Source organism: Antechinus flavipes, chromosome 5 (assembly GCF_016432865.1).
Source record: "Antechinus flavipes isolate AdamAnt ecotype Samford, QLD, Australia chromosome 5, AdamAnt_v2, whole genome shotgun sequence".
NCBI classification, from domain to species: Eukaryota; Metazoa; Chordata; class Mammalia; order Dasyuromorphia; family Dasyuridae; genus Antechinus; species Antechinus flavipes.
The window spans coordinates 39,474,279-39,489,416 of NC_067402.1; the positions used below are offsets into that span (position 1 = coordinate 39,474,279).

The window sequence follows — 15,138 nt, forward strand, 5'->3', positions numbered from 1 at the left end:
CAGAAGGAACCAAAAGACTGTTTTTCAAAATATCCTAAAGAAAGGAAAATAGTGAACAAATGGGGAAAAATCATATAAAATGGCAACAAAGAAGACCAAAATGGAATAGATAATATCTAGTTATTCCTGTGTGCTGATATTGTGCTGAACACAACACAAATTTGAATACTACAAAGAATGATATTTAGAGCTGGATGGTCCTTAGAAAAAATCCAGTCCAAACATCTTTATAAAGGAGAAAATCGAGGTCCAGAGATTATGTAACTGGCCTAAAATCACACTAATAGAAAGTAGCAGGCATATGACTTGAACTCAGGCCCTCTGACTCCAAATACATTATTATTATTATAATTTTTTTTTATAATACCAGGACTTGCTTTTTGGGCTTTGTCAATAAGATCCATGAACACACAAAAGAGATTAACCATCGACATAAAAAAAAAAAAAACAAAACAAATGGATGAAGAATATTTATTTTTCAGAGTATAGTATACAGTTTGATATAATATATTAGTATGCATTTTTTAGATAGATTTTGAAAATGGACAATGAGCTGGCCCCAGAATCATATAGGAAGAAGAGGTAAGAATAGATTATAATATGATAATCTAACACTTTCAAAAATTCCAAGCCATTTTCCAACACAAAAACTAATCTTTCTAATACTAATATTCTCCTGGTACTTTCCACATAGCTACAAATGAAGCAATATCATAATCTCTTTAAAGATTCTAAATTACAAGTGATTCAAAGGGCAATAGAGATAGGCTATTACCAGTGATGATTTTCATGTAAGATGTGGCATAAAAGATGTCATTTGAAAAATGTATGACTGGAAAAGGAAGTTAATAGATGGCCAGCCCAAGTCTTTATAGAGTGATACTTATGGAACTTTTTGAAAAAAGCAAATATTTATTAACAGCTTTTTAAAAAATAATACTTACATTCCCCACTATATCCCATCTAACCCCTTCCTAGAGGGCCATCCCTTATAATACTAAAGAGGAAGAAAGAAAAGGGTAATTAATAAACCAAAAAAGTCTCACATCAAATACTGTATTCTGATAGCTTCTCCAATTGTGTAAAGAAGCAATAGAAGCTATTGCTTTTTATCTCTCTTTTATGGTCAAGCTTGTTTGGTCATTATAATTTTACAGTATTCAATTCCAACAGTGACAATTCCCATTTTTGCCAATTTTCTATATTAGCATGAAATGTTAAAAAAAAAATCTAGAGAAAAATCTCTAAAAAAATTGGATGGATTTACTGTAGAAGATTTACAGGATGTGGACAGCAATTCATCTAATTGGGAGATATTCTGCATTGTTAGATGGAATGCCTACTTAAGGTGATTACAAGGACATTACTATTGCAGTATATAGGATGATGACTATATAAAGTTAAAGGGTTAAAAAAACCAATCTCCTGAAATTATGCATTTCTTCAGCATGGTGTGGAGAACCAGCCTTGGAGTCAAGAAGAGCTAAATTCAAAGTCCCACCTTTAAATCATACTGAATGTGTGACCCTAAACAAGTAGCTTAACTTTAGAACAGTAGGTAGAAGTTTCTTCAAAAAGGAGTTCCCTATACTAATGAAATCACAAGTATGAACCACAAACAAAACAAACTGCAATATTGCTAAAATTTCTACTTATTTCATAATGAGGTTGGAATCTCTAAACATAACAACTGAGCTAAGTAAGTAGTCAAAGATTCCCCAAAAGGTCACTCTTTAGAATAAGGTTGAGTTGAAAAAGGGTTAACTGGACCAATAGTAAATGACCATAGACTATACATCTTATAAAATAAGGATGTTCTCCAAAGTGCATTATTGACAATAAACAAAAGTATCAAATTCCTAACTAAATCACAATATCCATGAAAGCAACAAGTTACAAAAACTACAGGAAGAAAAACATTTTAAGAGATTCTAATCAGCTTGCAAGCTCTTCAATCATGCACCATTCTTTCATATCCTTAACAGGATTTAGTACACTTCTATGCCAGAGAAAACACTTAAATATTTATCATTTATAAAACATGCCCCCCAAACTTTTCTAATGAGATGTGATAATTTTCATTTTCTTCTTTACAAAAATGGCTCCCTAACCTGTATGTCTAGAACCAGCCTCTAGCTTGATTGACCAGTCTCATTTGAACTAACATGGATATCCTTAAGGCATCTCCAACTCAATGTGTCTACCACAGAACTCATCATTTTTCCCAAACCCACCCCTTCTTCCCAACTTTCCCATTTCTGTTAAGGATATCACAGCCTTCCAATCACCTAGAGTCATTGTCAGCTGGATTCTCCCTCAATTCCACATATCCAATCAGGCCAAGTCTTGTCATTTCCACTTCTATCACATCTCTTACATACATCCCCTTCTCTCTGTTCACAACCATCAACTGAACTAATGCAGAACTACTTATTACATGCTTATTTTAAGCACTGTGCTAAGTAATGGAGATGCTAATATAAAAATGAGACAGGCCCTGCTCTTCAGAAACTTATATTTTAGTTGGAGAGACAACAGACATATGGGGAAAGTACCCAAGAAAAGAGTTTCCCCCTCAAATTTCTCCTTACTCAAATTCATATCCTACATGGTTGCCAAAGTCCTTTTCCTATGGCACAGATCAAACCATGTCACCATCCTTCTCAATAAATTTCAGCAACTCCCTATTACCTCTAGGGTCAGCTATAAAACTCCTGTTTGGCATTTAAAGCTCTTTCCAAGCTGGTCTCATTCTCCCTCCTCCAGTCTTATGAAACATCTCTTCCTTCCATGTATCTATGACCAACCCAAACTAGCCTTGTGTTCTCATATATAATGCTCCACCTCCATAGCTATGTCACAGATGTCCAGTTTCCTAAAAGTCTTGGCCTAAACAACAGACTGTTTCCCTACATGGTTATTTTAAAATCTGCTTTGTATCTATCTGTACATGTGTATAGTGTATTCCTCTTCCTTTAGAATTACCTAGGGGTCTGTTTCGCTTTTGTTCTTTTTATCCCCAGCACAGATCAGATACTTTAAAAGTTTTTGTTTAATGCAGGAGTCTGTCTTGTTTGATTACATATATTTATTACAAGGCTTTTTTTTAATTGGGGAGAGGTAGGAGGGAGAGAACAAAATAATTTTTAAAAAAATATGTTGATTGGTTGGGCCTTCAAAGGAAAATTGAGTTCACCCATAGAGCTGTTTATTGTTAGGATTTTCAAGAAGCAGTTGTAGTTAGAATTAGAAACCTATGTAGAGAGGTTGCTCTTTGAAGTGGCCACAGTTTTTAAGTCTTCAAAAGTTGTTTTAAAAAAAGTAACCAATATGAATGCATCTTTCAGTTTAGAAACCAAAACACCAGCCCATACTACCTAAGATTTTAATCTTATACTAAACTATACTGAGATGCAAGTAAAATTTGGTGGATAGAGTACTGATGAACTGTACTTGAGACTTTGAGTTTTAGTTGCAGCTTAGCTATCAAGGAGGTAAACTTAAAAAAAACAAACCTCTTCAGTGTCTGAGTTTCACAATTTTCAAAGGAAAGGTTAAAAATATCTGTTTATCTTACAGGGGTGTTTTAAAGACAAATAAGTTAAATGAAAATAAAAACTGAGCTTATCAAAACATAATTTTGGAAATAGTTTTAAGAAAGTAAATTTTTCTCAAAAACATGTCTGATTTAAATAGTTCATACCTATCATCATGTCATCATTGTCATTTTGAGAGACATTTTGCTTCTCAGCCTCTGCAAATTCTATCTTGGGAAAATTGGTATTCCTTTTCATTTCTGGTTGTTCTGATATGGATATCTCAACTGGCTGGTAATTCAACTGGCTGTATTGTTCCTCAGAAAGCAGGTAACCTTTATTAAAACTTTCCAGCAACCATTTTGCTCCAACTACATGAGGCCTGTGAAAACAGCAATAGAGTTGTAACATATTAGTTTGAGGTATGAGGATTATTTTTTCCTTGTTTTTTTTTTTTTACAAGTTTCTAAATAATAAGCCTCTACTTCAGTCATTTTTATAATTTGCAAGACAAGAAAAATTCTTATCACTGTGGAAACTATTTTAAAATGAAAACAGAAAGAACCTGTGTGTTGACTTAGTCAAAAACTGTTTTAACTCATCATCATAATCTCCAACAATAACATGGGTCACATCTTCACTGAGCTGATTAAAGCAAACTCCACCACTACAATTAATGAGTCTTCTCAGTTTATCTTGATCTAACTTTTTGTCATGAAACCCACAAAGGTATATCTGCAGAGAGAGAATAGAAAAATACTTGCTTTAGACTAAAGAGTAAATTCATTATATAATTTAGCAATAACCTCCCAAACATATTTTATATTATGAGCACATTTTTGATTTTGAAGTTGCAAAATCAGTGCAACCACAAAATAAGGTAATTTAAGTATGACATGAAAATAGTTCAGAAAAGGGGCAAGCTAAGTGGTGCAGTGGTTGGAGCACTAGCTCTGAAGTCAGGAGGACCTGAGTTCAAATCTGATCTCAGACATTTCACACTTCCTAGCTGTGTGACCCTGGGCAAGTCACTCAACCCCAAGTGCCTCAGCAAACAAACAAACAAACAAAAAAAAGAAAATAGCTCAGAAATACACAGAACTTTAAGGTATACCAAGCATTTTCCTCACAGTAATTCTATTGGGGGAGCTTTGAACAATGCCTAATATTCTCATTTTATAGATAAGGAAATGGGAGATTAAGAAAAATTACATTACATTACATTATATTCTTGTGTAGAATGACAAAGTTGGTAAGTGTCAGATCCATTACTTACTCAGGGCTTCTGTTACCCTTTCTACTATGCCTCCTAATCCAAAGCTATTTGCTGGTGTCTCTGTTTCTCTTTGAGAACTTGATGTTTTTGCTAATTTAAGTTGCACTAGGTCTTTTAAGTCCTTAATGTTGTAGTAAAAAACCCATGCAACAACCCATTCCTCCTCCCCACTTTTGGTCACATTGTTTGGCTGCAATATCCACTCTACTTTTTTCCTCATTATGCTTATTCTATCTTTTTTCTGAGATTCAGCTCAAGACCTACCCCAATCTAAACCCATTCCCAGGAATATTGGTTTTTGGCCATTTCTTCTCTCATACCTTTCATCTTCTCTACACCATTAAGTTCTTGTTATATATTTAACATTCACATTGCAATTCATTATTTGTCCCTGAATTTCACTCCTCTTGTTTCCTTTTCCCTTTTGAGGCTCTAGCACCCTTCCACTCATCTAGCTTTAAGCCCTTGGTGTCATTTTTGACTTCATTCTCCCTCACTTCCATAACCATCAATTGCTACATCTTGTCAATTCTGCCATTTAAAACATTTATTTGTTGTTCTGTCTTTACTGATATAACCACAAACCTAGTCCAGGTATTTTTATCACCAACTGCCTTGACTACTCCTACCACTAACTGGTTTCTTTTTTTCTCCAAACCAATATCTTCAGAGATGCCAAATGATATTTCTACAGCAAAGGTCTTTTTTTTTCTTTTTTCTTTTTTGCTCTATACCTTAAAAAACATAGTGGTTCCTTAATACCTCTAGAACAAAACATAAACTCTTATTTGGCATTTACAGATGTGTATAATGTGATCAACAACTTTTTTTCTAGGTTAATTATAATTACTATCTCTACCTCTGACTCTCAATATGTTTCTTATACTTGACACTCATCAAATACCTCATTCCCTCTCTTTTATGCCTATCTTCCCTTTCTTAACCTCTATCTCTTAGAATCCTTACCTTCCTCCCTCAAGCCCATGATCCTTTATTAAGCTATCCTGATATGCCTTGCTTAGTGGCATTCTTGCCTCACCAAAAACAACTTTATATTTTTTAGTTTGAATTGGTATACATTTTATCTGCCTCCAAAAACTTCCTGAAGTCAAGACTATGTTGTTTCAGATTTGAATCCCTACAACTTAATTTAGTGGCTTGAAGGTAGTGTTTAATAAATGCTTGTTGAATGAACTTTGTCCTGTTCTGTAACCATTCTGTACAATTCAGTGCATCAGTAAATAATACTATTATCAGAATATATGGTACATAATAGGTCTTAGATGAAAAGACAATAGCATGCTTTGATGATGCCTTTAAACAAGAATTTCTATCACCTCTATGTCCCACAGTAAATTATCCTGATTGCTAGGAAGTGAAAATTTTATTTTAACAAGGAAGACAAGAGACACACACATGCTGGATTTAAAAGACAAGAATAAGTAAATGATACACTCTCATAATATAGCATAGTAGAGTCCTGAACATGTACTTGAATAAATTTAAGCACTTTATAATTTCAATGTTGTGCTCATTATAAAATGGGGATAATTACATATGCCCTTTTTCTTTCACTGAAGACATGGAAAATATGAATCAGTTCACATTTATGGCTCTCTTTTTATGTGCAAAGCTGTATTCAATAGCAATGCTAGTCACTAGAGGAGATAAAATATAATATATTAACACTTTTTTTTTAAAGAGCCCAGAGTACATTTGGAGAAACAAGGCTAAAAGAAAACTATAATTAAGGTAAGAATTAAACCATGATGTAAGAAAGATCACAAAAGCTAAATAAGTGGTAGAAAAAAATTTCAGAGAAGAATAATCAAAATAGACTAGAGAAATAGAAAAATTTTCATCAAGGAGTTCAAAAATCCAGCTAGGCCTTATAAATCAAGCAGATCATGGTTAGGAAGAGAAGAGTTGGAGAAATAGAACATTCCCCAAAATAGGGACAGAATGAGCAAGTATATGGAGACAGAAAGATGCAAAAAGTACAACTGGAGATAGTGAACAGACCAATTTGGCTGAAGGAAAAGTTTCACATTTCACATAAGAGAGTAACACAAGATCAGGTTTGAAGATAAGCAGGGCCCCAACTATAGAAAGCTATAATTATAAGGCTAAAGAGTCTGAAAATCATTATAGAGTTCATCAATTTAGTAGACATACCCGACAACCGTCTAGTAAATCCATAGGTCCTTGAAATGCATTGATATCCAGATTTTGTAGATTCTCAAGCAGAGACCCCAAGCTGTTGTTCACAACTGAGTTATGTATAGATTCATTAGTGTAACCTGAATGGATGTTAGAAACGTGACATACATTTGCAAGAGTATAACCTATATATAAAATGTATCGAAGACAGTGCAAAAATGAGCCAGGTACTCAATGATTATTGTTTTCATTTGATGAGCTTGATTTTTCAATTGATATTAAGTTTTTTTTTATTTCAAAGATAAGATTCAGCAATTTTGCTGAAAGACAAAATATGAGATAAACAGAACAAAATTTGTTAATAAACATAGTGCCATATATAATATAAAATGAACTGAAACCCTGAATAGTTCTGAAAAAATATTTTTCTATTGTAGTACAATTTATAAACGAAAGAAAGCATAATACTACATTCAGTTTTTGAATAAGAAACAGCTGATGATCCTATTAATAAAACAACTATCACTGCAGTAATCAAGGCTAAAAAAATGACCAGTTATAATAAGCGACTTACCACCAGCTTCATTGTTCTGGCCTGCAGCAGTTGAAATACATGGCTCACTCTTTGCTTCTGATATAGACTCTATCTTGTACTTAGCTTCATCTTGACAGAAGCCCTTTTCAATACTATGATAAAACCACTCAACAGTCACACAATGCACATTCCATCTTTTGGCATATTCATATTTTTGACCTACCATGTACAAAAAGACAAAAAATTACAATCTATGAATTCTTTCACATAATTATTTAAATTCTCAAATTTAGGTGAAAAAAATCAGAATTAAATTACAATACTGGAAAATATTCATACTATAATGACTATAAGTTATAGTGCTCTGTGTTAAAATTGTATCTTTTGTCTACTTACTCAACCTACCCACCTCTACCCCACCCCCCTTATAGTCGGTATAGTAGGTTTATAAGTAATTACAACACTGGATATGTTAAAATTAACCTCAAGGTAGCACAGAAAACCATTTATCCCCCCCAAACATATAAGAACGAGACCTCAAACTCCTGCCCCACTGAGCACTTTTCCAACTCTATCAGATGCATGCAGCTGAGTACTCTCAACTGTAAAAACCATGATTACTTGCTACTCTTTTCCTCTTCCCTTCCCTGATCTTCTTCCAACTATGTTGCTTGCCTTCCTTCATGATTCTGTTCCCAGTTTCCATTCCACTTACCCTCTCGACAATTGTCTTGGTACCGTCTGTGCCTAATTAAACTTTGACTGCCATCCACTCTACCAATGCCTTTCTTGATGAGTACCCAAAGAACTGGGCATGCCTACTCCCATTTCATAAATTATCAGTTTATGATCATCAATAACATCATTTTTTCTCAATAAGGATGTTGGTGTTGTTCAGTAGTGTCTAACTCATGACCCTATAGGGTTTTCTCGGGAAAGGTACTGGAGTAGCTTGCCTCTTCCTTCTCTAGCTCATTTTTACAGATGAAAAAACTGAGGCAAACATGATTAAGTTACTTCTCCAGGGTCACACAACTATAGTAAGTATGTGAGGCCAGATTTGAACTTGGGGAGATGAGTTTTCCAGACTCAGGCCCAGCATTCTATCTACTGTACCATCTAGGTGCCCCCAGTCAAGTATACACAGACATATTTCAAAGTTAAAACATTATAACGTAAATAAATGTGCATTTATATATGAGAAAATGTATATATATATATGTATGTTAAAGTACAAACATAATAAAACAGTATTTTAAAAGCAAAACTAATCTAATATCAAGTTGATTCTCTATATAATTGTTCTCTTCTCCAATTATTTTAATATGCTGCATCACACCATAGCTGCAGAGAAAATAAGATCAGATGGAAGAAGTGACCAAATTAGAATTCTACATCAGATAGTCTTGAAAACCAGGAGTTCTTGGATATCCTATAGCTTTAGCAACTGAATAATCATTTAATTACAATCTCTATTTTGTACTTCAGACTTAGCTTTACATTCATGACCCTGAATGAGAACATCTCTTCCACTGAGGTATTTCAGCACAAGCAAAGATAATAAAAAAGGAAGCACAGTAGCAAGCCCTGCTCTCCATTCTATCTGTACAGATACTGAAAAGCTCAGAAAGACATTTATAGGAATCCCACATACAGGTCTTTATCTTAGTGAGAAGCTGCACATGGAAAGAAAAGAGCATGGACTAAGAGTCAGAAGACATGGGGTGTGGACTCAGGATCACAGATCACCCTCATTCTTGGTGCTGACCCCAGGTAAGTCATTTAACTTTCCTGAACTTCAGCTTCCTCATGTCTAAAACACAGATAAGAATATTTACACATCTACTTGATAGGATGTGCAGTCTGAAGAAAAAATTTTGTCAACTCTGACATGAATGTGAAAGCCTGTTATTCTTTAGCAAAATGCTAGAGGCCAAATCATCTTACCATATTTAAAAATATATATATTTTTTGCTATCAATAACATATCTTTCCTGCCTGGCTCATTATTTTTGGGAAGTACCCATGCATATAGAACACAATCATTCAGTGACTGGACTAACTCTTAAAGAAGAACAAGGATTAATTACCCAATTTAGTCAACCAATTTCAAGAACACAAGAAAATTATTCAATTTTGTAAAAATATTTCACCTATTTGTGTAGATACAGTCACTAACGATTATTATTTTTAAAATGTTTTTACTCTCTAACCCTTCTTTTTCCCAAGTAATTCATATTTGGAAGAAAAACAGTAATTAAAAAAACAGAGAAACATAAGATTTAATGAAATTATAAAAATGCTACTTAATGGCTTTTAACTTAACATGTAGCATGACAACATGCAAAGAAAGATATATATATATTTTTAATCTGTTTCTATAGAAAATGAAAGGCATGGGACCCTTCCTCAGCTCCTTTATTATCATCATCACTTTTTCAATCAGCAAAAATCTGCCCTTTCACCCTGTCCCTCCCACAAATTGAGAACAAAAGAAAAACAAAATCTACTACAAATATGTATAATATATAAGATTAATTTCTCCCTTGGTCATGTCTTTTCTTTTTTTTTTTTTTTTTCTTTTTTTTGGGAGGCCGGGGAAAAATCGGAAGAGAGGTCATGTCTTAAAAGAAAAAAACAACATGCACGTATTTGTCTCATTCTGTATTAAATCATCTTTCTATCAAGAAGTGGGTAGCATGTTTCATTATTAGTGTTCTAGGATTTTGGTTGGTGATTGTAAGGATCTATTTTTGAGTCTTTTGACAGCTTTTGATGTTTCAATTTTCTCATCTTTTGCAGTGATGAGTTCAACTTTGACTTCAGGAACTTACTAGTTATGCGACCCTGGGCAAATCACGGGCTTGCCTCAGTTTCTTAAACTAGAAAATGATAAAAATTGCACTTGTCTCACAGGGTTGTTGTGAGGATCAAATGAAATAATATTCCTAAAGTGCTTAGCACAGTGGATTAAAGCTTAATCTCTTCCTCTCCATTCCCCAATACCCCCTTTTCCCTAGGATAAATAACTCTTGGCTGTAGATCTAATCCTTTGTCTTCTAGAATATCATATTCTAAGTTTTTCACTCATTTATAATAATGGTACAAATTCTTCTATGGTCCTGTGGCTCTTAGTACTTGGATTTTTTCTTTTCTTTTTTCATGGTAATTTTTCTTTTGATGGGAAAGCTCTTACTTTTGATTCTAATGTTCCTGGTGATTTTCTTTCTTTCAAAAGGTGACAAATAGATTGCTCCTATTTCTACTTTATTCTGTGATTCTAAGAGGTCCTTTTCTTTTCTTTTAAGGTTTCTTAAAATATGATTCTAGCCCCACTTTTGGTCACTGCTTTCAGGTAGTTTTGTGATTTCTAAACTTTTTCTAAGTGAATTATTTTCCAGGCCATTTGTTTTTCCTATGTGATAGCTAACACTTTCTTCAATTTTTTCAGAATTTTGATGTTGTTTTACTATTTCATATTATCTCATGGAGTCAATAGCTTCTTTTTGGCTCACTCTAATTTTCCGAGAGTTTGTTGCTTGAGCAAGATTTTATACCTTTTGAACTAAACTGTACTTCCTCCTAATAATTTCTCTCACAACTCTCATTTCTTTTCTATTTTTTTTATCCAGTGCTCTCATTTCACAAAAAAGTTTTTAAAAACTCTTTAAACTATTGCTTAAACCCTCCTAGGAATTTTAGTTCAATTTGTAACCGAGCCGAATTTTACTTTGAGGCTTTTCTTGTAGATGTTTTGAATTACTCTCTTCTTTTCAGATTGACTTGGATAATCATGGCATCATAATATCTTTGTGTGGAAGGACTCTTTTTTTGTTTGCTCATTCTGCCAGTCTACTTCTTGATGTTGGTCATGATATTAGGACAAGGTTCTGGGAACTCTGATGGGAAGGTCTAGGCTGATCTAATGGCTGCTTTCTTGTCATTTAGGTAGTTTAATGCATTAATCACTGGGCCTAGAGTCAGAAAGAGTTCAAATTCAGTTTCAGAAACCTTGTGACTTTGGACATGTCACTTAAACATGTTTCTCTTCAGGAACTGAAAATTGAGTGGATGCTCATCTGTTAGAGAAAGGCTAAATAAGTTATGATATTTGAATGTAATAAAATATTATTGTTCTATAAGAAATGATGAGTAGGCTGATTTCAGAAACACCTTGGAAAGACTTAAATGAACTAATGCTGAGTGAAGTTAGCAGAATCAAGAGAACATTGTACACAGCAACAACAAAATTATGTGATTATCAACTCTGAAGGACTTGGCTCTTTTCAAGAATGAAGTGATTCAAGGCAATTCCAATAGACTTGTGATAGAAAGAGCCATCTGCAACCAGAGAAAGGACTGTGGAGAATGAATGTGGATCAAAGCAAAGTATTTTCACCTTTTCGATGTTGCTGTTTATTTACTTGTTTCTTTCTTGTGCTTTCCCTTTTGATCTGATTTTTCTTGCACATCATGATGAATATGGAAATATGTTTAGAATTGCACATGTTAGACCTATATCAGATTGTTTGCTGTCTTTGGGAAGGGGGTGAGGGGGGGAAGAGAGGAAGAAAAATTTGGAACACAAAGTTTAGCAAAGATGAATATTGAAAACTATCTTTGCCTGTATTTGGGAAAATAAAATATTATTTAAAAAAAATTCCTCATCTGTAATGATAACAGGACTTACCTCTAAGAGTCGTTGTGAGGATGAAATGGAGTGATATTTATAAAATACAGTGTCTGACACATAGTAGGTGCTATATAAATGCTAGGTATCATTGTCATCATCATCATCATAATCATTACTGCTGCTGTTATAGTGTGTGGTTTCTAAAGTAGTATAATCCAAAACAGCTCACTGCCTCCTAGGTCTGAATTCCACAAGTTTCTAAACTGGGTCTGGGTCTAAGCCAGAGTAAACCATCAGTGAGATGGAAAACCCAGTTGATTTAGAGTGTAAATTTCCCTCTAGTTGGGTATTCCTGTTCTTGTGTTTCTTCAGCAGGAATCACACTGAACTGGAACTAAGATGCTAATCTGTTCCTGGGAGTCTGAGCTATAGCCCAGGACCTAGGACTGTGGACTGCCACCCCTAGATAGAGATACACTCATCAGTCTGCCCTGAACTGGGTGGTAAGGGATGGAACTGCCAGGTGGCACCTCCTAAGCTGGCTGGAAGTGACCTGATATGATTCTGGATCCTCACTTTTACTTTAGCCATTGTCCCTAAAGGCTATAGGAATCTTTTTGGCATACTTCTGGTCAGTCTCCATTCTGTCTGCATCCCTATGACTTGCTATGACCTTTTCTCTTTTTTTCTTTCAGGATTTGATTGAGTACATTTCCTACATCTATTTTATTTGGGGGGAGGATTGGGAGTGGGAAGGAGAAAGCTATCTACCTCTTTTTGCTGAAATCTTGGTTCTGCCCATTACTAAGAGAAATAAAACCAAAGTATTCAAAGGTATTAATAGCAATAGCTATTTGTGATTGTGGTTTACTTTTTTGGGAATCATTTTTACCTTTTGGTTCTTGAACAATGAGGTGTGTACATTCGTTCATTTGCAGATGTCCCGTATATTGACCTCCATGTTCAGATGTGAGTTGCTGAATTGCCCTTCTTTCGAGGGTACATAAACCACTGACACAAATTGTACAGCCAAAAAATAAAGGACATTTAAAATCTTCCATATTTATATCTTTATGTTGTGTCATAGAGCTAGAAAAATAAAATAGTGGAAGGAAAATATTTACTGTACCATAAAAAGTTAAACAAAATATTTGCTCCAAAGTTTAGTTAGTAAATATTTTGCTGATGCCAGAAATAGTCTGTGCTTTTCCCATCATTTTCTTTTCTCATATTTTAGGTTTACAATCATAACAATTCAAATAAGAATTATATATACAAGTCACCTTCCCTTTGAACTTGTTAAACATGTGGGAAATTATGAGGATAGGCTAATTCATAACAAGCTAAATGGAGAAGCTGCAGGGACCTTATTGAGGTCATCTAATACAATTTTTTCATTTTACAAATAAAAAAATGGAGTCCCGGAGGGTGACTAATTCAATACTCAGACACATTCCAATGAACAAAGGTGCTCTTATACTCTTTCCTCATCACACTGCCTATCATAGATAGTCATTCTGTGACAAGGAAACTTTCATCCTTCTGGGTTTGGAAAAGAAAGTGGTGTTGAATCTGTTCAGGTCACTGGAATGACTAGGGAAAGAACATACAAAATTTTCTTCAGGGGATCATGAAGATTAGACTTAAGTGACTTCATGCATTATTTACTTTTTTTTTCCTTTTCAAAGCTTTTTATTTTCAAAACATATTCACAGATAATTTTTCAACATTGACCCTTGCATAGTCTTGTGTTTCAGATTTTCCCCTTCTTCTCCCCACCCCTTTCCCTAGATGACAAGCAATCCAATATATGTTATACATGTTAAAATATATGTTAAATCCAATATGTGTAAACATAGTTATACAATTCTCTTGCTACACAAGAAAAATCAGATCAAAAAGGAAAGAGAATGAGTATGAAAACAAAATGCAAGTGAACAACAACAAACAGAATGAGAATGTAATGTGATCTACAACACACACACAGTCCCCCTCCCCCAATCCTCTCTTTGGGTGTAGATGGCTCACTTCATCACAACATCATTGGAACTGGCATCAATCATTTCATTGTTGAAAAGAGTCACATTCATCAGAATTGATCGTAGTACAATATTGAGGTTGTCTGCTCATTTCACTTCACATCAGTTCCTGTAAGTCTCTTCAAGCCTCTTTGAAATCATCCTGCTGGTTGTTTCTTATAAAACAATAATATTCCATAACATTCATATACCATGATTTATTCATCCATTTTCTAACTGATGCACATCCAGTCAGTTTCCGGTTTTTTGCCACTATGAAAAGGGCTACCACAAACATTTTTGCAATGTGGGTCCCTTTCCCTCCTTTAAAATCTCTTTGCGATATAAGCCCAGTAGTAAAACTGCTGGATCAAAGGGTATGCACACAGTTTGATAACCCTTTGAGCATAGTCCCAAATTGCTCTCCAGAATGGATCCATTCACAGTTCTATCAACAATGTATCAGTGTCCCAGTTTTCCCACATCCCCTTCAACTTCCGTCATTATCTTTTGTCATCTTAGCCCATCTGAGAGGTGTGTAGTAGTGTCTCAACAGTTGTCTTAATTTGCATTTCTCTGATCAATAGTGATTTAGAGAACTTTTTCATATGATTAGAAATGGTTTTAATTTCTTATGCCTCATTTCTTAAAGCCAATAAAAAAACTTACTTCTCTTGTGACTTCTTCCATAGCTCTTTTATCCAAGAAGGAAGCATAATAGGTTTCCCTAGACTTGCAGCCACTAAATATTTTTTGCTGCCAACTTCTCCAGCAATAAGATGAGTTACTGACATATTCAAATCTCTGCAAAATCGTCCACCCATCATTTGTACATATTTGTGAATTTCTTTCTAGAGCGCCAAAAGAAGGGATAGAAAATACATTCATTAATAATCAATATTATTTTTCTCTAGCATCCATTCTCCTAAGCCCATAACAAAATAATATGTATCAAAACACCAAAGTTATGTTAAAATGAA

At 34.3% G+C, this 15,138-nt stretch overlaps 1 protein-coding gene across 3 annotated transcripts in view; it reads right to left on the reverse strand.

Moving 5' to 3' along the window:
* LOC127538869 (DNA topoisomerase 2-binding protein 1-like) overlaps window positions 1-15,138 on the reverse strand; it is a 29,972-nt gene that overhangs the window by 8,199 nt on the left and 6,635 nt on the right. For all 3 annotated transcript variants that reach the window (XM_051962662.1, XM_051962664.1, XM_051962663.1), the window contains exons 5-10: window positions 14,828-15,009; window positions 13,033-13,229; window positions 7,547-7,726; window positions 6,988-7,112; window positions 4,102-4,271; window positions 3,704-3,918 (exon numbers count right to left, since the gene is read on the reverse strand). In XM_051962662.1, the coding sequence (XP_051818622.1) occupies window positions 3,704-3,918; window positions 4,102-4,271; window positions 6,988-7,112; window positions 7,547-7,726; window positions 13,033-13,229; window positions 14,828-15,009 (1,069 nt within the window). The remainder of the gene's footprint in view (window positions 1-3,703; window positions 3,919-4,101; window positions 4,272-6,987; window positions 7,113-7,546; window positions 7,727-13,032; window positions 13,230-14,827; window positions 15,010-15,138) is intronic.